Source organism: Callorhinchus milii, unplaced genomic scaffold, assembly GCF_018977255.1.
Source record: "Callorhinchus milii isolate IMCB2004 unplaced genomic scaffold, IMCB_Cmil_1.0 Scaffold4, whole genome shotgun sequence".
Lineage (NCBI taxonomy): Eukaryota > Metazoa > Chordata > Chondrichthyes > Chimaeriformes > Callorhinchidae > Callorhinchus > Callorhinchus milii.
The window spans coordinates 16,226,999-16,253,641 of NW_024704745.1; the positions used below are offsets into that span (position 1 = coordinate 16,226,999).

At 41.2% G+C, this 26,643-nt stretch overlaps 1 protein-coding gene across 1 annotated transcript; it reads left to right on the top strand.

The window, feature by feature from the left end:
- cfap300 (cilia and flagella associated protein 300) lies at nt 1–25,981 on the top strand. The gene is made up of 7 exons (XM_042333918.1): nt 1–163; nt 2,649–2,730; nt 4,911–4,986; nt 7,593–7,759; nt 11,636–11,808; nt 23,368–23,434; nt 25,513–25,981. The coding sequence occupies exons 1-7, from the start codon at nt 57–59 to the stop codon at nt 25,651–25,653; spliced, it is 813 nt and encodes a 270-aa protein (XP_042189852.1). The 5' UTR covers nt 1–56; the 3' UTR covers nt 25,654–25,981.
- Nucleotides 25,982–26,643: the final 662 nt, after the last annotated feature.

A 26,643-nucleotide genomic window follows, 5' to 3' on the forward strand; every position in this document is an offset into this window, starting at 1 on the left:
GGCGTTTGACCGGTGCAGCACTTTGCCAGGCGTTTCCTAGCAACGGGAGAAGCGAGATGGCGGCGGAGTGGGGTCCCGGGCGGACTTTCACGTTCAGACATCTGAGCGATAAGGTCATCAGCTTCCCCCAGGACGGCAAAATCAAAGAGCATTTCATAAAGTGGTGAGGACGGCAACAGGCGGTGCTCGGGGTGGGGTGGGGGGGGGGGGGGGGGGGGGGCAGGGTTACAGGCGGTGCTCAGGGAGGCGGGGGGGGGGGGGTAAGAGGGTAAGAGATAGTGTTCGGGGGGGGGGGGGGGGTTGCAGACGGTGCTCAGGGTGTGGTGGGGGGGGGGGGGTTACAGACAGTGCTCAGGGTGAGGTGGGGTGGGGGGGGGTTACAGACAGTGCTCAGGGTGAGGTGGGGTGGTGGGGGGGGGGGGGGGGTTACAGACAGTGCTCAGGGTGAGGTGGGGTGGTGGGGGGGGGGGGGGTTACAGACAGTGCTCAGGGTGAGGTGGGGTGGGGGGGGGGTTACAGACAGTGCTCAGGGTGAGGTGGGGGGGGGGGTTACAGACAGTGCTCAGGGTGAGGTGGGGTGGTGTGGGGGGGGGTTACAGACAGTGCTCAGGGTGAGGTGGGGTGGTGGGGGGGGGGGGGGTTACAGACAGTGCTCAGGGTGAGGTGGGTGGGGGGGGTTTACAGACAGTGCTCAGGGTTGAGGTGGGGGGGGGGTTTACAGACAGTGCTCAGGGTGGGGGTGGGGGGGGGTTTACAGACAGTGCTCAGGGTGAGGTGGGGGGGGGGTTTACAGACAGTGCTCAGGGTGTGGTGGGGGGGGGGGGGGGGGGTTACAGACAGTGCTCAGGGTGAGGTGGGGTGGGGGGGTGGTTACAGACAGTGCTCAGGGAGAGGTGGGGTGGGGGGGGGGTTTACAGACGGTGCTCAGGGTGAGGTGGGGGGGGGGTTTACAGACAGTGCTCAGGGTGAGGTGGGGGGGGGGGGGTTTATAGACAGTGCTCAGGGAGAGGTGGGGTGGGGGGGGGGGGTTACAGACAGTGCTCAGGGAGAGGTGGGGTGGGGGGGGGGTTTACAGACAGTGCTCAGGGAGAGGTGGGGAGGGTTTACAGACAGTGCTCAGGGTGGGGTGGGGGGGGTTACAGACAGTGCTCAGGGAGAGGTGGGGGGGGGGGGGTTTACAGACAGTGCTCAGGGAGAGGTGGGGTGGGGGGGTTTACAGACAGTGCTCAGGGAGAGGTGGGGAGGGTTTACAGACAGTGCTCAGGGTGGGGGGGGGGTTACAGACAGTGCTCAGGGAGAGGTGGGGTGGGGGGGTTTACAGACAGTGCTCAGGGAGAGGTGGGGGGAGGGTTACAGATAGTGCTCAGAGAGAGGTGGGGTGTGGGGGGGGTTTGCAGATAGTGCTCAGGGAGAGGTGAGGTGGGGGGGGTTTACAGACAGTGCTCAGGGAGAGGTGGGGTGGGGGGGGATTACAGACAGTGATCAGGGAGAGGTGGGGTGGGGGGTGGTTACAGACAGTGCTCAGGGAGAGGTGGGGGGGGGGTGCTAACAGACAGTGCTCCGGGAGAGGGGGCTACCAGACAGTGCTGGGGGGGGGATAACAGACAGTGCTCGGGGAGGGTGGCTAACAGACAGTGCTCCGCGAGGTGGGGGTAACAGGCAGTGCTCAGGGAGGGGGGGGTAACAGACAGTGCTCGGGGAGGGGGGTAACAGACACTGGTCGGGGAGGGGGGCTAACAGACAGTGCTCGGGGAGGGGGAGTAACAGGCAGTGCTCAGGGAGGGGGGGGTAACAGGCAGTGCTCAGGGAGGGGGGGGGTAACAGACAGTGCTCAGGGTGGGGGGATAACAGATGGTCCTCAGGGAGGGGGGGTAATAGATGGTGCTCGGGGAGGGGGGGGCAACAGACGGTGCTCGGGGAGAAGGGGCAACAGACGGTGCTCGGGGAGAGGGGGCAACAGACAGTGCTGAAGGAGAGGGGGATTAACTGGCAGAGTTCGGGGGGAACAGGCAGTGCTCAGGGAGGGGTGGTTGTAACTGGCAGTGTTCAGGTAGAGGGGGTGTTAACAGGCAGTTCGGTGGTCGAGTATCAGACAATGCTCAAGGAGGGTGTAACAGGCAATGGTTAGGGAGCTGGGTGTTGGCGGGGGGAGGTAACAGGCAGCGCTGGGGGATCATCTCCTCACACTGGAGCCAGCCTGAACAACTCTAGGCTTTGTTACAGTGAGCGAGTGCAATGAATGACTGACTGTTTAAGCACTCTGGATAAAATCACCTCTGTTGCGGTGTTTGTCTGCAGGAACAGTCGTTGCATTTAACAGTAATTGCTGTGAATCACATTCAGACATTTCAACATCTTAAGGCCCAATGAGAAATGAAAGTCCTTTTTCAGATGGACCATAAATTCACTGATATTGTTATTTTACCTACCGAATATACAGTCAATACACTTTACAGAATACCCATGAAGCAAATTGAAATGTCCTCCCAACATAAAAGGTGCTATATCAAATGTAAAGATTATTTCCTGTTACTAACTGCACAGTAAAAATAAGTTATTTTTTGGGTGATACTGAAATAAAGTTGGTGACGAGTGCTTTCATTGAGTTTATTTTTTCTCTCCTTTTTGTTAACTTTCCATTTCATTAGGTCAATGCATGGAAGGATTGCTGTACATGTTTTCTGTTTTGATGAGTGTTTTCATCCTTATGATAAGGATGATTTTGCAACGGTAAGCAAACCTTTGCTTTCACTCTGTACTTTCATAAATTATCAGACTACTACATTATTTTCAAGATATTTTCCATGCTGCTTCCACCTTTAATTGTTCATGTATCGACATATCAAGGTCCCTCTGCTGCAAGGTCCCTTGCCTTCTTCACATCAAGATCAGTGGCAAGCCTTTCAGCTTCTGTGCCCCAGCCTCTGGAACTCCCCACTGCTACCCTTCCATCTCCCACCTCTATCTGTCTTTAACTCTTGGTTAAAGTACACCTCTTTAACAAGACTTACATTTCCCCCTCCTCTCCTCTGCCTGATGTCCATTCCTGTCTTTGTAAAGTTCTCTGATGTGTTATCCTATTTGAAGGAGATAGTATAAATGCAGGTTGTTGTATTCTGCCCAATAGTATAGATCACTATTTTGTACATGTTGGCATTGATAGCAAAGACACGTTTTTAAAGTAAGTGTAGTGAGAATGCATTACATTTGTTTTTCTGTTCCTTTTTATATCCCAACATGTTCTAGTTATTTTCTCCCCATGAGTTTCTGCACTGTAGTGTTGCACCAGATTTCCCCCTGCAACTTTGTATCTGACCAATAGGAGCTGTGCAAGAGTTAGTTGAGAGAGACTGAACTGAAATCACTTCTACTGCTTTATCTGTGTTGTGGCTTCCCATCATCTCATGGCCGAAATTCAGAACTTGGCAGTGAAGCTTCTTCATCCCCAGTGTTAATATACTGCCCTTTTCTGAAACACCAGAACCCCTCCCCCCCAGGTGGAAAGTAGCAACAACAAAATTACATTTGAATAACGCCTTTCACGTCAGGAGGACATCCCAAGGCGCTGGACAGAGTTACGGAACGAGCTGAGGGTCGGGGTAGGGCAGGGGAGAAGCAGGGAGATCGAAAGCACGGTCGAAGAGGAGGATCTTGAGGTGGGTCTTGGTGAGGGAGGGGGCAAGACAGCGGGATGGAGTTCCAGAGTGGGTGCAAAGTGGTGGAAGGCCTGCCCGCCGATAGTGGGGCGAGCAAGGCGGGGGACATGAAGCAGGCTGGAGCCCGCTGAGCAGAGGGAGCGAACAGGATGGCAGAGGTTTAGGAGGTCAGAGAGGTAGGGGGGAGCAACACCATAGAGGGCTTTGAAGGTGAGAACCAGGATCTTGAACCGTATCCTCTGTGTGAAGGGAAGCCAGTAGAGTTGGGCAAGGATGGGGGTGATCGGGTCCCGGAGCTTAATGTGGGAAAGGACAGGGGCTGCAGAGTTCTGGATGATCTGCAGCCTGTGGGAGAAGGGAGGAGTTGGGGAGGCCGACAAGCAGTGAGTTTGCATAGTCGAGCCTCGATGTAATGAAGCTGTGTATGAGGGTTTCGGCGGCCTGTGGTGTGAGACAGTGTCGGAGCCAGGCGAAGTTAGGGAGGTGGGGGAAGGCAGAGCAGGGCATGGCGCAGATGTGGAGTAGAAAGGATAGTTGAGGGTCAAACAAGCCCCCGAGGTTCCTTAAACAGGCACCTCAAAGCATCTAATTTGCCATGAAAATCTTTATGCATGGAAAATTGCTTGTTGCTTGCTTCAGAAATATTACAGCACGGTATCCTGTATTCACAAGCGCATCAACAATTACATCAATGCCATCTCCTGTACCCACTATGCTGTATTATATACAATTATCTCATAGAATATGTGTATATATCCATGTGTAAACTTGCAAAACTCATTGAAAAAGTATGACAAACAAAATGAGAAGAAAAATACTTAAATCAATATAATCTGTAGTGGAATGTCAGATAAAGGTCCGTTATGGGAACTTTGCTCTTCCGTTGTGGGTACTTTTCTGGGGGTAATACTTCCTTAAAAAATAAATAACAGCAAATTGGTCTCTCAATCCATGACTGTTTGTGGGACACTGCTGTGCGCAATTGGCTGCCGCGTTTCATCCACAAAATATACAGTTGATTCACTTTATGGTATATTCTGTGAAGCGCTTTGATACGTCTCAAAGATACGATAAGGTGCTATATCAAATGCAAGGATTATTATTAGATTGTGGTGAATTATCCCAATTTATAAATATGTAAAGTGTCTTGAAAGATATTTGACTATGGAGGCTCTGAAACTCTGAGCAATCTGTTTAGGGTGTTTTTTTTNACTATGCAAGAGTGTTAATTTTATATGCTTTTATACCCTGTAGGCATTTTTCCAGGATCCTAATGTTTTGGAAAATCTGAAGATTTTGCCACCTTCATCTTGTCAATGGACAACACTGGGTACAGATATTTGTAGTTATTACCCCAATTGTACCATAAATATGACTTTCATGAACAATAACAGTTTGATTTGGGTTTAATTTATCTTGAACAGTGAAACAAAGATCTGAATTTATCAGGACAGGAAGAATATAAAAGGGTTTGGAGAAAGAGTAGTAATTATCTTCGATCCCCAGCTGCTGTTTTTTTTCTAATTTGAGCACCTCTACCAATCCTCTTGGCTCCGCAGATCAGTTTCTTCTGATGCTGCAAAGTAAATGTTAGTAGTAAAATACAGCAGGCAGAGAGCTATCATTTGTAGTTGGGGAGTCATTTCATTAGCTCTTGAGGTTTAACAAACAATCTCATTTATAAAGCTAAATGCTATCATAAAATAAAGTAGGTACTTAATACTAAGAGCTATTTTAACTGTCATGGAAACGTATACTGGAGATTGAGTCTTTTATATGGCAGTTCCACTCCAAAATGATCCAATGATTGCTTGACACTTTTTAAAATTACAAACCAGGAAAGTGATTGATGCCAACTTACACGCAGGAAAATGTGAGCTGGGAACTTAGGGACTTGATAAATGAGACTGTTTTATTTGTGTTTCAAAATTACAACAATTGCAGTCCTTGTGGAAGAGCCCTCATTGACCCACTGTTGGTGCCATCTCATCAACTTGAGTGATAAACACTAATCACAGTTTCCTGCTCATTCCCATTACCTTTTCTTCCTTTTCAAATGTTCTTTTATAATTGTTTACCTATGGTGCACAAAAATACACAGTCCCACCACTTTACAATAAGCACTTTGAAACATCTCAACAATGTGATCAATGCAAAGATTATTATTTATTCTGTTTTAGAAGGGAGTGTTGAATGCCTCTATATTCATGTGTGGCAAAGGATTCATATTTTGATAACCTTCTACTTAGAAAAGTTTCTTCTAACTTTCCCCTTAATGCTTTCAGTAACAATTTTGAGAGTATACCTACTTGATCACGTCTACTACAACAACAACAACATTACATTTACATTTATAAAATGTTATACTACCAAAGGGATTTATTAAAAAGTGCTCTTCTATTACTATTATTTATGAATTCATCTACCACCAGTCACCATGCTTAGAAGTATCCAAACAGAGTTCCATGCATCCCACCTCTACATGGAAATTCCAGATATATTTATTAGAACGGAATGCGTGCTCTCTCCCTGGAGGGATGCATCCTGCTTACCAAATTCTGGAAAGTATTAGGCAAGAGCCAAGACATTGGGACCCAGAGTGTGGATTGGGGTACTGGTTAGTCTGGAGTCTAACCAGTTAAACCACATAGCTTGTCATAGAGAGCACTCCCTTGTTTAGCTAGGACCACTGTACTCATCAGGGCTTTGGCTTCTATGGTCAGAGGGACCTGTCTGTGAAGAGACCCTGCCACTGGTCTGCCCTTCCAAGTACTTCCAATGAGCCAGTCTGGCTGGGCAGTCATCAGGAGTGCTCTGGAGTACTGTGGACCCGCCACGGAGGGTGGAATCAATGCCAACATTCCATTGCCTACATGTCACCTTGGAGCTAGTTCAGCTCCAAGGAGGATAGTTAGGATATAATTATAAAGTTTGGAGTTTGGCTAACCCTGCAATTATTGGGACGTAAGTATGCTATCTGCCTTTCTCTATTGTGACTCCTGCCAACATGAAAACATAAATGGTAAATACAAATAACTGTTATATTTGCTTATATTAGCTCAATGGTTTATTGGGGATTATTGGCCAAAATAATGTTTAGTAAACCAGATTTGACATCAAATGCAGCCTATGTATTTCCTGAGTTAACTAAATCTGTTGTAACTGGTTTAATTGTGCAACCACATTGCAAATCTTTGCTGCTCAGAAGCGAGATCAGCAATGTTTGAATGATGGTGCTATGTTACAAACTATGAATGAACTATGCATAATTTGGTTGTGTGAGATCTTTCTGCTCGTAATAATTATTAGCTGCATAATGCATTGGTTGTAGTATTGACTGAGACTCTTGTGGCTCAAATCACAACTCTTTATTTAAACCTAACTTGCTTATACTTCATGATATAATGTTCTGGAGCACCAATTATAAAGCAGTCCAATAGAACATACTACTTCATAGCATGAATTCAATTATAACACAGTTACAGTGTGGAGCCCATTCATTGTGCTTGCCCACAACTGGCCTGTTCGCTTCCTGTATACCGGCTTTCGTCCTGAAATGCCTGATTTCTGGGTCATTAGCTCGGCACTTGTGCGCAAAGCAAGAAGCGATGTTGGTGACAACCTGCGTGCTCGGAAGTCACCCTTTTGAGCTTTCCACGCTAAAATAAAGGTGGCGTGCCTGCCAGTGAAATCAGCTATCCTGCTTTGTCATATGGATTATAACTGGGCTTCACTGTATCCACTCTATTTTGAATGCAAGCCTAAAACCATTTTAGCCATTTTACATCTGTGAAGCATAACCAATAAATGTATACATTTTGCTATGTAAGAAAGGGACAAAACACTAAACTAGTCCACGTGAAGCATATGTTGAAAGATATCATAACCTAATCCATGTCTACACATGTCCATTTGATCTTATTTCTGTTTCGGTAGGGGCTGATGTTAAGAAAGTGGAGACTGAAGCTGTTCCTTGTACCCAGCTATCTATGACATTCTTTGACCGTTTGTACAGTGAAGGAATTGTACGAGACACAGGGCACATTGCCAAGTGTTATGATGAAGTCTATGAGGATTTTACAATCGCTGACAAGCTTCGACAGGTAGGATGTTCATGGAACATAAATTGTCACATCAAACTGACAGCATCAGTGTACAACATGTATTAATTTCAATAATGTCAGTGGGTTTAGTACTTACTTCCAAAAAGAATATTTTTGGTTTAAGGCCTAATGCTGCCTGTTGAAATCTGCCTGTCACAACCGGGATTAGTTTTTATTCACTGCTTTCTTGGACTGCTAAATGGAGAACCTAATGTTGCTTTGATTTTATGGCTCAAGAAAAAACTTGAAATGCGGTGACAAGTAGCAGACACTACCGCATTCCAAGCTTTTGCTTCTGGAGGGTGCTAGCAGCGACTGACTTTCTGTTTTATTTGTGAATGTCTTGACATTGTGGTATTAAGGCTCATCCAGGACAACTGCTATCCTTCCTGACAGACTGCCTGTCAGACATCAAGTCCTGGATGAGTCTTAACTTCCTTCAACTGAATACAGCATTATCCTGCTTGGATCCTGCCACACCCTCAGCTCCATCATTGACAGACAAACTTTTAGCCACTTTGCCCCTGCTCTGCTCTCTGGAACTCACTCCCAGAATCTCTCTGCCTTGCACCTTCTATTTCTGCTTTTTTAAAAACTTACCTTTTGATTGTGCCTTTAGCCACTTTTCAACTACTCCCATATCTCCCACTTTGCTTGGCTTCCACTCAATCTCTGCAAAGTTTTTCTTTGACTTATATGGGCCACTACTTCTGCTCCCACTATTTAGAATTTAAACCAAAATAAAAGTCTTTTGTTTTCTGAAATAAATGCATGCTCTCTCCAATGACTGAATGGATAAGCATACACAGTGATACTGAGCTAATCAAAGGAGCAAAGTTTGGCCCCAACTCTGTATGATCTCAGCTCAGATAAAAGTTAAATCAACTGCTCTTAATGCCCATTTTCTAAAGAAGCGCACAGTCAACTAGGGTCCTCCTTGTTGATTGCTATTACGTAATAACCCCCTTCCCACATATATTGATGCTCACTCACTCTTACTGGAAATTGTGCTTCTGTGAATATTGAATGAGAACAGCATTGTGCTTTGCTGTGATGATTCTAATAGCCTGGCCACATTTATTCTATTGACTCACACAAGAGGAGAGGGCAACAGAGGGTGGCTGTAGCTCATAAAACTGAACCTCAATATATCTTACCGACTTCAGGATAGAAGAGGAGAATGTAGAGGAAAAAAGCACATGGTCATGTTCAAAGATTTTTAAAAATAGACTTCATACTTAATTAAGTATAACTTACCTGGACAAAAGCAGTTTATCAGGTAAATTAGAATTGCCATGTTGAGATGGTGGCAATTTGGCAGTGGAGAATGCCTGGCCGTTATGACTAGACTGCCCATTCCTTAAATTTTGCTAAGGCTGAAGCGACTTCTACTCATTGATTTACTGAACCAGAGACTATTCAGAAAGTGACAATTTGGGCTGTTTATAGTTAGCTTTTTGGGGCACATTTTAGTCAATGCAACGTAAATGCAACTTAAAATGAATATCCCTAAAACAGCTAATTAGTGTTGAATTATGATATGTATTTATGCTGTTTCAACCAGATATTGGATTGTAACTACCCAAACACATTTTACTTTAGACCCGTACAGCCAGAAGGAAGAGGAATTTTGCAGATTATCAGTCTAAATTGATTCCTGGTTGCACATTTGAAAGCTATTGAATTGCTTTTAAACAATTTGGTTTGGATATGATCACATTTGCAGACTTTGTATTGCAGTGGCCCTGTTGTGTTTTGAGTATATTTCAGTATTTACTGCTCAAAGGGTTAAGTAAATAACATTATAATAGAAAGGAAACCCCACTTTTATGTGACATTTTTGCCATGCGGTGACAATTACAAGTGTTATCACAATTACATTTCTCAGAATGGTTTCCCAAGCCTCCATTATATACATATTTTCCAGGGGATTGTTTAAGACTGCGCTTATATTTCTAGTTTAATTCTGAGTATTCTTTCTATGATTGTGTAGCTAATGTCAGCAGTCAAACTACAGACCTAGCATCATAAGTGTACTTCATCTTATTGATGAAGGAGATAGTTCGAAACAGCTGATTCCTCAGCTGTTTAACTGCACCTGTTTCAGTTACTTTACATTTAAATTGTGTTTTACAGCTTCTGTGGGTGGATAAAACATTCAACTGATGTAAAACACAGATCTGACTTATCAGTTAACTTCTTGCCAAAGTAAGAGTGATCTTTTGCTCTACTATTGTTAAAAGTTTAGCTTTTTTCTCTTGTTTTTCACCTTCAGATTTCTCCAGTTTTGCTACAGTATAGCTCTACTTTCATAAGCATTGGACTCCCTCCATTACCTCACACAAGTGACAATTCTTCTTGTATGAATGTCTGGAGTTGATTCAAATATCTCTCTGTTTACCTAGCAGTAAGTAGGAACCCGGTCGGTAGTCGATTGGTGGATTGCTTTTCCATGGGTAATAATTCCTTTAAAAAAATTGGTCACTTCAATTCACGACTGTTTATGGGACACTGTTGTGAGCAATCGGCTACTGCTCTTCGCCCAAAAAATATACAGTCAATTCACTTTACAGTATATTCTGCGATGCGCTTTGGTACGTCTCGAAGATGTGACAAGGCGCTATATCAAATGCAAGGATTGTTATTATTATTTCATATTATCCCAGAATACCCACCCTACTGTCGTCCTCATCACAGAATCAAGCAACTTTTTAAAATAACTCTCAGGTCCTGGCCTTGACCACCCTTTCCGGTGGCCTCTGAATATGGATTCAGTGGTAAGTAGGTAAATCAAACTGTTTGAGTCATTAATTACCTTCTGGATACAGAAATAATTACCGATACTTCCTGGCATCTGTCTTGAAATTGCACTTTGCAATTCCTATGACTTATTGTTCTGCGGTCGAGGTGCATCTTACTCTATTGCTACTGCCATTTCAAATAGGTAATATTGTTACTTTTATTGTAACTAGATAATGTTTTCTTTTTAACATGATACAATTGGCCCCAACAGGAGTACAGTTTCTGTACAGTTTCATTGAAGCGAAACTGCAAGAGAAGGGCCAAAGAAATATGTTTATAAACCTTACCTACAAATGTTTTTTACCATTAGGATAAGATACAAGTATTCCGTTATTTAAAACAGTGTCCTGTTTACAAACAAGTCTTGTACTCAATAATGTAACCAATAGCACTATAGTAGTACATATTTCTTCTCCAACTTAAACTCACCTTTATTCCAAATTCTCTTTTATAACTAAAGACTCCTGTAAGCAGGGTTCAAGCATTTAAAGAGACGTACTTATTCTACCACTTCATAGCCCATAGATTAACTAGAATATCCTAAAGGTACTGAGTTTTAATATTCTTTCATTCTCGTGAAAGACCACTGATGGATCATCCCCGGAAGGATTTTTTTGTAATAAATTTGAATGAAGTCGACCTGTTTTCTTAACTTGAGTATATCAGTCTTGCATTTCACAAAATGCATACTATTATTGTATAATGTTACCAGAATTAATTCTTAAAATGTGTATAGTAATACAGCAACCATTATTATTTTATTGATTGGAATTGAGCAGAATAAGTACAACCTTTATTTGATGATACCGAATGATTTCAAGAGAGCAAACAAATGTATGACAGAAAGAATCAGGCAGCGCTGAAAGAGAAACTAGGAGCCAAAACCAGATGCTGTATTTTTAGCTTTAAGTGGCAGAGACAGATGAGCCACAAAATGGGACAAAATGCTATTTGAGAAATGTGCCCAATGATTTATCATATACCCAGTATTAATCATGTGGACAGGTGATTGAGATCTTGTTTCTTCGTAATTTCCCCTTTGGCTTGTTAATAAGTATTCTATCCTTAATTTAGGTATTACTGCTGGAAGATTCTGACGATTATGAAATATTCAACAAGGCTGATCGTGAGGAATTTCTCTTTCGGATCTTCAAACACCTCTGCCTGGGTGGAGCGTTCTGTCAGTATGAAGATATGATTGATGTTTATTTGGACATTACCAAAACAATATACAAGGAATTAGTCAGGTAAGAGAGTCATAGACTTGCATTTGTTTAGATTATAGATTGGGGTTCTGCTATGTTACACTATCAGGGCCTCACACTATCTCAAATCTTTTTTATTTAATGGAAGCAATCATAAATCTTCTGGAACTTTGCCTGATCTATGAGGTATAATTTTTTGTAGCCAGTTGGCCCAAATTACAATGATCTTAGATTGTTGGCTCCCATTTCCTTTTGTAAATGACATTCTGCAACAGATTTGTTTTTCAGAAACCTTCCTGATTGTTCCTCCATGGTCCAGTTGGTAAAATCATTACTTGGTGTAGTGTTAGCCCATAGATATCAGCTTGGCTCAGTTAGTAGCTGTCATCTACGGGTAAGAAAGTTATGGGTTCAAGCCCCACATTGACCATGAGTCCATAGTCCAAGTTGTCATTCCAGTGCAGTATTGAGGGAGTGCTGCATTGTTGGAGGTGCTGTCCTTTGGATAAATAGATCCTGCCTGTTCGGTGGTGGTGGGAGAGAAAGTTAAAAGATCTGATGACACAAAAAGAAAAGAGAGTTTCTTCTAATGTCTTGGCCAACAATCCTGATGAATTGGTCATTCACATTATGTGGGAACTTTCTATGTTCAAATTGGCTGCTACATTTGCCTAAAAATAGTCACTGGGCTTCTCAGTAATCACCTATAAAGTGCTTCTTCCCTTGCATCCTTCAAGGCCGGTCTCAAGACCCTTCTCTTCGACCGTGCCTTTCATCTCCCTCCCACCTCTCCGCCTTCCCTCACCCCTAAACCAAACATCCCTCATGCTCGGGCCCCAACACCTGACTGTTCAGTGCTTTGGGACGTCCACCCGACATGAAAGGCGCTCTATAAATGTGATTTGTTGTTGTTTACAATGTTTTGACATTAAAGGAGCTACATCAAAGGCAAGGATTCTTTTCTTATACAAACAAGAAGGTTTTGGATCCTGGTCTTGCTGAGTTATTAGTCTCAGCTAGGACTGCAGTTGGGCTACTACAATTGGTTTCAGGGACCCTGGGTTAGGAAGGGGAAAATCATCTAAGGATCTTGATTGCTGTAGATGTGGGTGTTGGGTGAAGCCAGGATCAGACATGTATGTAATATCACCCATTGTCAAGTAGCCTGCTAGAATCACTGTCAAGACTCATCATTAGTATCTATTTGGGTGAGATAGACCAGAGGACACAGCCTGCGATTGAACAGTTGTAAATTCAGAATGAATCTATGCAAAAACTATTTCAGTGAGCGAATAGTGAACCTGTGGAACAGGCTCCCTAGGGAGATGGTTGAAGCAGGAAGTGGTGATTCCTTCAAACACAGATTAGATAATTTTCTTTTAGGAAATAACATTATGGGATATAGTACGTAGGTAGTTTGGGACATATGTGCATGCGACCACCAGGAAGGTGGATGGCAAACTAGATGGACCTTGGTCTTTTTTGTCTAGCTTTTCTTATGTTCTTATGAGTTATCAGAATGTGCCAGATACTTGAACATCCATACAACAACAACAACACAACAACAAGATTCCATTTATAGAGCGCCTTTCACGTCAGGAGGACGTCCCAAGGCGCTGCACAGTTGGGTCATGACCGAGCAGGGGGAAATGGTCAGGGTGAGGGGAGGGAAGGGAGGGAGAGAGGAGGGGGGAAATGGTCAGGGTGAGGGGAGGGAAGGGAGGGAGCGAGGAGGAGGAAGAGAGTCGAGAGGGGAGCTGAAGGCACGGTCAAAGAGAAAAAGTTAACCTCAGTTAAAGAAAAAAAGCTTGATATCTCATTATAATTTTTAGATTATTTGAGTGTTGCAACAGAGCCCAATCCAATTTAACCAGCCATGCACAAACGGGCACTTCTAGCAAGACAGCAATTGAAAATATTATTATTAATAGTAATAATAAAAATTATGTATTTTTTTACATAAATTAATATTAATAAAAAATTAATAAGTAGGGAAAAGCAGGAATCTCTATCGTGAAGCGCTAAGGGTAATTGTAACAGTAATTGCAATAGTGGATTTTAAATCATTCAGCTAACTCAATACAGTTCAAGAGGTTGAACCTGAGATCTGGCTCAGCTCCTCACCTGAAATCACCCTGAGTGATCTTAACTGAACAATAATACTATATTGCATAAGAGTCCTGTTTGAAAAGTACAGGATGACTATAAATCGCAACAGTGTCCTTTCAGTAATTTAAGCTCATCAGAATCTTGAAACTTGTATTATAGCCCAAATATATTCCCATGTTGTTTTCCTATTTGCGTAATATGTGTCTAAATGGCTGATTCTGTGCTTCACTGTATGCGTTTCTGCCTCACATTGTTTAGTCTATCGTTTTTGTATTTGTGGGAAGTGCTTCAGATGTGCTTATTTAATCAGTAAATTTACAATTTGTAGCTATGATCATATGACAGAAAGAAGTGGATTTGCTGCATTTTTGTAAAAAGACTAAGTGGGTGCAATGAAGAAAAAATACTTTTATTCAGAGCATAGATCTTGTAAAATGATGCAGGAAGTCATAAATAGGCTTGCAAAATAGGCAGATAAATAACAGATGGAATTTAATAGAGGGAAATATGAAGTGATTTACTTTGGCAGAGAAAATAAAGAAGCATACTATGTCCTGGATGGTAGGAATCTACTATCTACCAGTGACCTCGGGATCCAAGTTCACAGGACTCTAAAAGAAACAGCACAGGTGGTCAAAGCCATAAAGAGTCCAAATAAGAGCCTTTGCTTTTATGTCCAGGGGAACAGCGTATAAAAGTAGGGAAATAATGCAAAATGTACATAAAACCTTGGTTAGACCATATATGGACACTTCTGGTTGCCATATTGCACAATAGATAAAGGGTCTGAATTGTAGTATTTCAGTAAATTTTATTTTTTCTACAAAAGCAGTCAGTACCCTTGATGAAAATTAATTTAAAGCACTTTTAAAAGTTTTAATGCAGTAAGATGTAATAAATCTGACATACAGAGGGACTCTTTCCGGTAACGGAATGTAGGAATCTACTTCCAAAGCGGAGTTAGAGTGTTGGTGGGAATTCTAATGGGATTGTTTATCAAGGAAATATTGTTAAAAGTAGAACAAATATTGTTCAATGTTTTCCTTGGGTATTTATTAGATGAAAATAATGATTACACAGTCTCTTAAAAAACAATTCTCTTTCACTCCTGTGTTATGACTAAGTACAGTTAAGGTTTTGTAAATTGGCATAACAAGTATTGAATTTCTTTTACACTTCTCAAATTATACACGGTTTATATGATATACTAAATGTGTGATGTCTAGTACTGCAGTCTTTACACTACAGTCCCTCCTGTGTTGGTTCAGTGGTTTAGACTTGCAGTCTGGGAGAGGGAGGTGTTCAGTACAACTCATTTCTTGCAGCACATTGTGGCTTTACAAGAGTCACAGATATAATACCGTATTATTAAATAGTACTTTCAAAATGAAACTGTGGTCAGTTAACAGGTATTAGGACTGAGCAACACCTTTCTGTTTTTGTTTTGTTTATCCTGGGAGCTCAGTAATTTCTATCTATACTGTTTGTTCAGCACTGTCATCATTCACATAAGTAGCTCATGCTGAGGTGCGGCAGCCGTCTGGCACCTCACCCAAGTAACCATTCTTTGGGCGTGACAATAAATGTCAGTCGGCTATCTGACTGGGGAGTGAGCCTGATCGTATGTGCACTTCTAGGAGGGTGATTGAATATCCTATGTGCAATTTTTTTTTAGATTGTTTTTTTTAGAATGTATCAGCTGCTGAGGCAAATTGTAGCACCCTTACTATCACTCGGACTGAGACTGATGAAACATATTCAGACATTCTGTATGGCTCAGTATCACATCACACATTTATGAACTAAGCCATCAGAATAATTTCCATTATTGTCTTCGATAGAATACTGGAAGATGTGTTTATAACCTTTAGGGGGTCCTTCCAAGGCTAGCACCGGAACCTGATGGAATGCATTTGTGTAGATATTAGGTTCGGTTGTGATGTGCCTCATGGGCAAATTGCCTGCCAACACTCTTCTAAGCTCACACATGCTAGCTTTTGAAATCGTCCCCAGCATGAGTCATGACGTCAGAAGAGACAGAAGGGGAAATCATGTTTAAGCTGCTAAAAGTATTTAACAACAGGTAAAACTGTAAATCTATCCCAGTTTCCTGATGTTTATCCATCTAAAATCCAAGGCTATCAATCTAGCATTGCTGTCTACAATATTAGTCAGCTGAATTGCACTTCTGCAATTTCCATAGTTCCAGGAGGACTTGTTCAAGGTGTTCCTTGCAGTACAGTGATCATCTGTATAACCGTAACCTTCACTCCAGTCTCTTAAAACTGATATTCCTCACAAGTGAGAGGGCCTGGGTGCGATTTCCAGGCAGGGCAAAACCTTAGGTAAGTTTCCTTACTCCACTGGCCTCTGTTTACTTAGCAGTACAGCAAGTAGAACCCCAGTTGTTAGTATATTGGTGGATCACTATTCAGGGGTAATAATCCCTTCCCATCCCCCCAAAATAAATTGAGCAATTAAGATTGTTCGGGTGCGATTAGTTGTCTAAACACATTTTCCAATTCTCTGTGTTTTGTAGAGCAAAATAAGCAAAGGCAATAGATTTGGGGGCTGTTTCCCTAGTGTATTACAGAGTTGCTATTATGGTTGCTGATTAGGCTAAGAGTTGTAGTGAATGTTGTTCCTTACAGTTGGAAGAGGGAGAAAAAGAAGGGACAAAGGCATCTCACTCATATAAATCCTGCTGTGGAGTAAAGAACCCTCTAAGGGTAACCTACCAAAGTATATTTGATAAGGAATTTCTCAAGAGGTTGCGCCTCAAGAGAGAAGAATTGTATGTCATCTTCAGGAAAAACTATGTCATCTTTCTCCAAGGCTCAACTGTCAGACACTGTTGTAATACTTCATCTCCATCCAACGCTAAGATGCACTAACTCAGCACAGCTCAAGATTATTTTGGTTGTTTGGTGGCTCTTGATTACACCCTTTGTTATCCCCTGAACCCCTCAATATGATTGCAGTCAGTAGTCCCTCCCAGGTAAACAATACTTTGCTGCTTAGTTATTCAGATGTCAGTATGGCTCTAATAACACAACATCAAACATGTGTTCAGTTTCTAAGTCATGTAGCATCCTCAAACAGCAATGGAATTGTAAAATTGCAGCACTGGTAATAATTGTACTGAAAATTTAGTAACTCTTACTACACACATACATAATAATGGATAATTCTGAGATATAAGACTGTAATATGATTATTGCAAATTACAAAGATAATAATCCTTGCATTTAATATAGCGCCTTATCACATCTTTGAAATGTCTCAAAGCGCTTCACAGATTATACTGTAAAGTGAATTGACTGTGTATTTTGTGGGCGAAACACAGCAGCCAATTACACACAGCAGTGTCCCACAATCAGTTGTGGATTGAAGTGACCAATTTTATTTTTAGAAAGAATTATTACCCCCCGGAAAAGCAATCCGGCAATCAACTAACATCTGGGTTATTACTTACTGCTAGATAAACATAGGCATGTGGGAACTCGAGCAACATTTTGCCCTGCCTGGAATCGAACCCAGGTCTCTTGCTTGTGAGGCAAGTGCTCTAACCACTGAGCTGCAGGACTCCACATGTGGCTCTTATCCTCTATGAAATTCATGGAGATGTGTATAATAATCAATATGAGATCAAAACATTGTTCAGCATAATGCTTTGTTTAATTATATGGAAAAAATCTAGCAAGCATGGTAAAATGTGATCATTATCTTACAAGTGAAGACAAACAGACTTATGAATGCTCCAGGCTCAATGAAAAAATCGTTCAATTTCACTGTTCTTTTTAGAAGCATTTCATTGATTTTGAAGCTTTCAATACAGCAACATTGGTTCTCCTATATGTACTTCAAAATCAATTGTTTGAAACCTTAATAGTTTCAAAATCAAGAAATGACATTAACATAAAGGAAAAAGAGCGGACTTACTCAGCATTTAACACCTGTATTGTTTTTGTATTCCAGGGTTAAGAGGCTCAAATACAGCAGTGTCCAATGGAAAGAACTGCCACATTTGAAGCCTCTGGCACTTTTTCAATGCCTCCATACTAACTGGGGACAAACAGACGACAAACAGACATTCGCTGACATACATGTAACATTGGGTCTGATTGTTGCCACACAGACCCTTGACATCACCAATATGGAGATCTAGGTGGAGGTAACAGGAGATCTGACTCTGAAAAGGATTCTTGCAAACTTGGCACTGAGAAAATCAGCTGTTTTCTATTATGAGTTGTCTCAGATTGCCTCCGGAGGGAAATTAGTAATTTAAAACAACAGAATAAAACAGTTTGGATAGTCCAACTTACTGTCAGTCCAAAAATGTTGATCCATAAACAGCTTTGTTGCTGGGTTTATTTGGTTTGATTGACCAGGAAGAACCAGGGTCACAGGGACTTTAGGACTGCTTAACTGCAGAAGAAATATGACATCTTTTTGTTTGTAAATCTAATGTTTCAAAGGTTTGTTTCACATTTAGGTACACGTAACTGTGAAATTAAGAAGAAAGTAAGTATTTAAACTAATTATTGAGAAATGATACTTAAAAGGTTGTGGTTTTGATCAGCAGTCTGTGCTGAGTTAACTGAGACGCCGTCTGGCGTGGAGGGCGTTCGCTCACAAATATACAGTCAATTCACTTTACAATATATTCTGTGAAGCGCTTTGGGACGTCTAGAAGACTTGAAAAGCGCTATATCAAATGCAAGGATTATTATATAAATTCAAGTTGTTATTGTTAACTGATCTCAAGGAGTAGGGGACTACGACATCCATATAGGTCTTAATGAATTTGGGCTGAGGAGTGGGGAACAAACAACTAGGATTTTCATTCCTGTTCGCTATCCAATGACCCTGCCGGAAAGTGCACATTTATGAACGGCATTTGAGAACAAGCTTAGCTGTGATGTTCCGCTATAAAATAGATGGCTAAAATTCGCTGTGTAGGCTCACACATGAACGGTTTAGAGTGAGATACCGAATGTACTTTTCGAACTTGTGGCAGCATTTTCAGGAGAGGTGAACATCAGCAAAGTATTATTCAAAAGCTTGTAGTTTGGTGTTAATATCACAGAACTAAAACTGCTATAGAACTAATATTTAAGTAGCTTTATTCTTGTATTACCAAACTTTTAAAAAGTTGCAGGACTACACGGTAGGGAGACGGTACATTCTCTGAAGCTACTGCCAGCCTAATGTTTAATCTAACTGAAGTTTCACTCTTCACTTCGCATCTCCCTCTTGTTTGGTGGAACATGTTTCTTAGGGATGTTGACGGTCTTGTGGTACTTCATCCAAATAGACATTCTTTACATGTGAGAAAACTGAAGTTGTTACAGGACAATGATTGTAAGTGAGCTATTTTACGGAGGGGAGGGAAAGAAGAGCATGAAAGCCTTCTCTGATCGAATTCTCAAGTAACAACTGCAGTTTTCTCAAGGATCTCTGGTTCAGGAGCAGGAACCCTGGCTTTCTTTCTCCTCACCACGTCCTCCATTAGCTCATCTACATGTATGCATTCATGTAAAGTGGTTATTGACCCAAATACAGTAACTATATTGTATTTCCTGTGAACTTTTTCTAACATTAAGCTTATCCCATTAGGAAGAGGGGAGGATTGGAACTTAAAGCTGAGACTGACTCATCATCCAGGATGTGTGCCATTTTCATTGACAGTCTAATTGAATTTTTGGCAGATTTCTAGTTCAATTTGGCCTTCATTTCTTGGTTATAAATACCATTAGTGTCTGTAATGCTGCTGCCCTTTTTCACCCATCCCCCTAAGTATGTTTTAGTTTTTATTTAACTTACTGCGTTGTGCAGTACTGATCCTTAGAGGTCCTAGGTTCCAACCTTCTGTTTTGAGTTAGCTGATCTCAGCCAACGCGATATTGGGAACAATAGAATTGCCCACATGATTTCACAGTTAGATGGAAAACAATTGGACAGTTCCATTTTTGACTAGAAATTTTATTAATTAAACTAAAAATCTGCTGAAAAAATCAATTAAAACCTTTATTATTAAGAAGCGGCATATGGATTTTGATGAATATATATATATTTATGGTGTGCAAAACAGAACAGAAAACTGCAAATGTGTACACAATAAAGATTTCCCATTAGTAATGGTGATGAAGAAAAATATTGTTCATTAAATAAAGTTTACTATCAATGCAAAGGTTTTATCAATAAAACGAATCAAATTCCTGGCTACATCTCTAAGGTATTTGACTGTAAATCAAGGAAGTTTTTATACGTTTGATTAGATTACCACTGTGTTTCGAGTACTGTGTACAATTTTGGGAATCCAGCCAGCTTAACAACATTAATACGTTAGAGTGATTTCAGAGACAAGAACTGTAGTGAGTTCAGAGAAGAGAAATGAAAATTACTCTTATGTGTAGAACTCTTGTTTTGTGGTGAAGCTCACAAAGCTGAATTTATTTTCATTGGAAATAAGATTGAAGACTAAGAGGCATAGATGATGTTGATATCAACAAACTATTTGTATTAGATCATGAGCAAATAGCTAGGATAATTAAGATTAGTATACAAAACTTCAAGTTGGATTGGAAAAAATCCCTGCGTAGAAATAGATATGTGAAAGAAATTCCCAACAAGGCAGTTAATGCTATCAATTAACTCTTTCACAATGAGCCAAACAAGTGTGTAGTTGAAAACAATACTGAAATAACAACAACAAATTGCATTATATAGCGCCTTTCACATCAAGAGGACATGCCAAAGCGCTTCACGGAATATATTGTAAAACGAAATGACTTTTGTGGGTGAAAGCGGCAGCCAAATTGCTCACAGCAATGTCCCACAAACGGCCATGGAGTGAATGACCAATTTTATTTGGGGGATTGTTGGCCAGCAAGCAAGGAGAAATTCCCTTTTCTTTTTAAATAGTTCCATGTGATCTCACCATCCACCTGAACAGGCAGATTTAATGCCTCACCTGAAAGTTTCATCTCCAGTAATGCAACAGATCTCCAGCACTGTATTGGAGTGTCATCTTAGAACATACAAGTTCTAAATCCCTCCAGGGTTTGACCCCACAAACTTCTGACTCAGAGGCGAGAATGCCACCATCTGAGCCAGCCTAACACACTCATAGCATTCATAATTACACATTTCTTCTTACTTACTCAGAAATACTGCAATTTACATTTCGATGTGAAAAGCACTATGTAAGTGCAGTTTGCTTGTTACTATAACTTTTTTTAACCTCACTGGGCAGGGGTTTTGAACAATTTTCAGTGAATGAAAATTCACACTGCATTGGAGCACCCAGCACAAACAATTGAAACTCAAATCCAAGAAGTTTATATGACTCGATTTCACATTAGACAGTGGTTTACCAATTTTGGAAAGCTTAGCAGTAATTGGAAATATATCATCCAACTTGAAAGCAGATGATAAATAGTGCGGTGAAAGAGAAAAAATAACAGAAATGATAAATTCGGGGGCAGCCCCAATGGTGTAATAATATGAGCGGCAGCCTATGGACGAGGAGCGCGCTGGTTTGCTCAGTCCCTGCTAAGTTTGCTAGTGTCAAGCGAAGAGGCATGAGAAGGTGAAATTGACCCAGCCTTGACAAATTTTAGGGAGGAGAAAGTCAGCTGAGATTTTGGACCTAAACCCTATTCAGCACCCAATAATTGTTCACATCATGTGTGGTAATAGGTGAGGAACAGTAGCAAAAGTAGAATGAAATGAGAAAAAAATGATCCAATCAAGTTTTACCCTTCTATCGACCATTGGGTTGGAAGCAATCGTAGAAAAATGGCAGTGTGAATACAACTGCTTTAAGGAATCTTTTATAAGTGCGCTAACTTCCAGGATCTACGCTCTGACAAGATTTTGAGTCAGTGCAGGCTTCTTGTGAATCAGCATGCCACAAGGCGTGTCAGGTATCTTGTATGCTTTCTGGTGTGAGATGCCATTTATGATACTATTTTCTTGACAAGCGCTGTTTCAACCCACATATCCTGTAATAGGCCTTACCCAATTTATGAATTGCTCCTGAGGGAAAGATCTGAAGAGTTGCTCCCTGCCTAAACAGGTAGCAACTTATTACTTTCAAAGTAATCAAGTCAAATTCCAGGATATCTTAAATCCATATTAAATATTCCTAATTAGCTGCTTTCCAAGACATGTTCCAATGTCACAGAAACTCAGGACCAGATGCAACATACACTAAGTCTGATATTTGTATTGTCCTTCGACACCGTTGACCACTCTGTCTTCATCCACTGCTTCTCTCACCTCAACCTTTACGGTTCTGCCCTTGAATGGTTCAGATCGTACCTCTCACGCCGCCTCCACTTCATCTCCACAAACGGTTTCTCCTCTAGCCATCGCACTGTCTCCTACAGCGTTCCTCAGGGCTCTGTACCTGGTCCCCTCCTCTTCAACATCTGTATGCTCCCTCTTGGTGACATCATCCGCAGACATGGGGTCAACTTCCACATTTATGCGGATGACACCCAACTGTACCTCTCTGCCTCCACCCTTGACTCCTGGACAACTGCTGTCCTGACAGAATGTATATCAGACATTAAGTCCTGGATGAGAGCTAACCTTCTTCAGTTGAATGTCAACAAGACCGAGGCCTTCCTGATTTGCTCCCGTCAGCGCTTCCTTACCTCAGGCGCTGACAGCATCACCATCCATAGATGCACACTCTGCCTTACTAAGCCAGTCCGGTACCTTGGCGTCTTGTTTGACCCTCAACTATCCTTTCTACCCCACATCCGTGCCATGATATGCTCTGCCTTCGCTCACCTCCGCGTCATTGCCCAGCTCCGCCACTGTCTCACACCGCAGGCCGCTGAAAAAACTCATCAATGCATTCATAACATCGAGGCTTGACTATGCAAACTCCTTGCTTGTCGGCCTTCCCGGCTCCTCCCTCCATAGGCTGCAGATCATTCAGAAATCGCAGCCTGTGTCTACTCCCGCACCAGGCTCCGTGACCCTTTCACCCCCATCCTCACCCGACTCCACTGGCTTCCTATCACGCAGAGGATACAGTTCAAGATCCTGGTCCTCACCTTCAAAGTCCTCCATGGCTTTGCTCCCCACTACCTCTACAACATCCTAATTCCCTACCATCCTGCCTGCTTCCACCGCTCAGCCTGTTCCGGCCTGCTTCATGACCCCCGCTTGTCCACCCCACCATTTGCGGGCGGCCTTCTGCCACTCTGCCCCCACCCTCTGAAACTCCATCCCGCAGTCCCTCTGCCTCACTCCCTCCCTTGCTTTTTCAAGACCCTCCTCTTCGACCATGCTTTCAATCAACCTGCTTCCCCCACTGCCCTCCACCCTCCCCAATCCCAACCCCCAGCTTGGGTCCGAAACACTGACTGTCCAGCGCCTTGGGACGTCCTCCAGACGTGAAAGTTACTTTACAAATGTAATTTTGTTGTTGTTGTACTATGCTATGACAGAACTATAACTATTTTCTTTCAGTGTGCAGAAGGATCCTCGTACAAAACTTATCAGCATTGTCTCCACAGTGTTCAAAGTTACTGCTTATGTAAGTATTGTTTCAGAACAAGACTGATGAATGACATTTGAATTTCCTTAAAACTGTTGAATTACCCATGGTTGTAATATGGAATTAAAGATGGTCTCATTCCTCGTTCAAAACTCAAAATTCAAAACTCGTTCCATAATCTTAGTGGCGAATTTGCAATGAGAAAATATTGTAGTCTTTATCTTTAGAGCTGATTAATCACCGATCAATTGTATTATTCAAATACTAAAGTGCTCTTTAAATTCAGGTACATTCACAATCCAACTTCAATAGATTGAGCATCCAGTAACGACTAAAGTAAAAATGAGCCTTTGTTACATTTTTTTTTAAAAAGCGATGTCTTTGAAAATATAACTGGAAGGAATATAACTGCCAAAAAAAAGATTTTAAATTGCTTTTTAATTTAACAAATTCATACTGTCTTTAAGTCATTTCACAAGCCACTTTGTGAGTCTGTCTCCACTTGCTGCAGCCGCCATAAATTACCTTCTGTATTTCTCAATTGTGCAGGACTGATGATAAGGGAGTGACATGTGGGGGACACTGTATGTGCAATTGGCTGCCACGTTTCGCCCACAAAATATAGTCATTTCACTTTGCAGTATATCCTGTGAAGCGCTTTGAGACGTCTCGGAGACATGATAAGGCGCTATATAAAATGCAAGGATTATTATTATTATCTTTATTCACTGTACTGTGTCGAATTGTTGAAAGTAATTGAACTTTCGGTCTCTGAGAGTAAAATGCGCTGTGATGTATTGAACAGAATGATATCAGGCTCAATTCCAAGTCTGATGTATTGAACAGAATGATATCAGGCTCAATTCCAAGTCTGCACAAGATTATCTGATCTCATGCATGTGTGGAACTGTCTGATTTAGATATTCTTAAGCATGGTGATGGGTTTTGCATGTGTCAGACACCCGGCGGACCCAAAAAAATTAGCTGATCTCAGCTAAGGCACTCTAATTGATTCCAGTGTCTCCAGGCAAGGGAGGAGAAAAATCAGCTTCGATTCCTGTTTTTGATTGTTGTTAGGTTATCTCTTTCTCCCACTGGAAAATTGAGTGTGTGTAGATGAATGTCAGATGAATACTGGATTACGATTGGTTATGGTGCTCTCAAGATCTAAAGCTTACCAATGCGGGTTCAATGCAGGTTGTCTAAGTTCATATTTTGAAACTGGCTGTGTGGGAGGTAGTGGAAAGCTAAATTTGTATATAAGTGATTTTTATTTTAGTCAATCGGGTATCTGACACACACAGAAACCCATCATCCTAATTAAAATTCTTGAACAAATCTACTGAGAGTTCATACCTATTTGTCTGGAATGGAGTGTTCAGTGCTTTAATAATAATAATAATAATCCTTGCATTTGATATAACGCTTTTCATGTCGGGAGGACGTTCCAAAGCGCTTCACAGAACACACTGTAAAGTGAATTGATAGTATATTTGTGGGCGAACGCGGCAGCCAATTGCGCACAGCAATGTCCCACAAACAGTCGTAGATTGAAAATGACCAATTTATTATTGTTTTTGGTTTTGGAGGGATTATTATTATTAGGCGTGTGGAGTAAGGAAACTTGCCCAAGGTTTCGCCCTGCCTGAAATTGAACTCAGGTCTCTCGCTTGCAAAGCTACTTGTACCACTGAGCTACAGGACTCATGTGAAAGGCTGTACAAATATAATTTGTTGTTGCATTGTCTCTCCAAGGGACACACCCTGCTTAGCTAATTCTGGAGAATTTAGATGCAGGTTGGCAAGAATCAAGACATGGGTACCACCTCCAAACTCAATACCAGCATTGTAAAGGAAGTACACCAAAAAATACAACTTAATATTCTCAGGTTAAGCAACATGGACCTGGCAATCAAAAACATCACATTGGTCTAGCATTGCATCGAATACTTAGGTTTCTGTGTTTGGAGTATCTACCTCAGATGCACTTAATAAGCATGAGCCATTCTAGACCCGAGAACACGACTCAACCTCATAAGGGCAGAGCAATGTTTGTTTATGGAAATATGAAAAGCTTCAATCTTGTTGTCCCACTAACATATTAACTAATTTTACAGGATGATTATGGCATATGTTATCCTTCCACCACGGAGCATGAACAAACTTTTGCCTATCTGATTGTGGATGCAATAAAGCGTCATGTACATGTATTTTACCATTCCTTTGGAGGAGGGTTATTTACAGATCCTTGTGATTAACAGTTACATTGCTGGATCAGCACACTTATTATGGATTATTCAACTGAAGACTTGCTGTATATGTTATGAAGGCAAGCAAAGGATTATTTGTTCCAATATTTGAGACTGTTTCCTTTCCAGCTTTCTTTTCCTGTTTTTGTATTTGATTAGGATATAAATCAGATAAAAAATGCAAAATGCAATTTTTAAAAAAAAATCCTTCAGGATATTTACTTAGCTATTTAAATGTGATAGTTTTGTTCTGTTAGATAATTTATAAAGTAGTACATTTAGAATAGATTTCTAGAATGTTAACAATTATTTATTTTTGTTCTATATCGTTGCTAAAATGGAGATTATAATTTACTAATTTCAAAATGTTTAACAGTTTGGATATTTTCCATCCGTGCTTTTGATCATTTCCAATTTGTAACAATAAAAAATGAGCTAATATATTATTGTGTACTTATTATTAGATCTGAGTTTTATGCAGATTATTTAATATGAATATATAATATATTTGAAATTAACTTGCAAGTTCTTATTCTTGCAGTTATTCTGCTTTACTGTGTCCAGACTTACTCATCATGAATTCTAATTTCTCTCAACATGGATTTATTTTCTTTAATTGCATATTGTTTAAATGGTTTCATACTAATTTCTCCCCAACACACACAAACGTTGGTTGGGGGTTGATATTATTCCTCTAGGTGTATTGGATTTCTAACTTGAAAATCTTAATATTTTCTCAACACACATTTTGACTAAATTTTAAAAATATTCAATTTGATCTCAAGAGGTATTAGGGGACAGAATTAGTGCTGATAACATAGAGTTATGTGCGGTAATGTAACCAAGTTATGTTAGTTTTTACAATGACAACAACAACTTGCATTTATATAGCACTCTTCATACCGGACTGCGTCTCGGAGCGTTTAAGTAATAGGTTATGCTTCCCTAAAACCATAAAGTAGCTGTACTAATAGGTAGACATGTGGCTTGCAGTAGCAT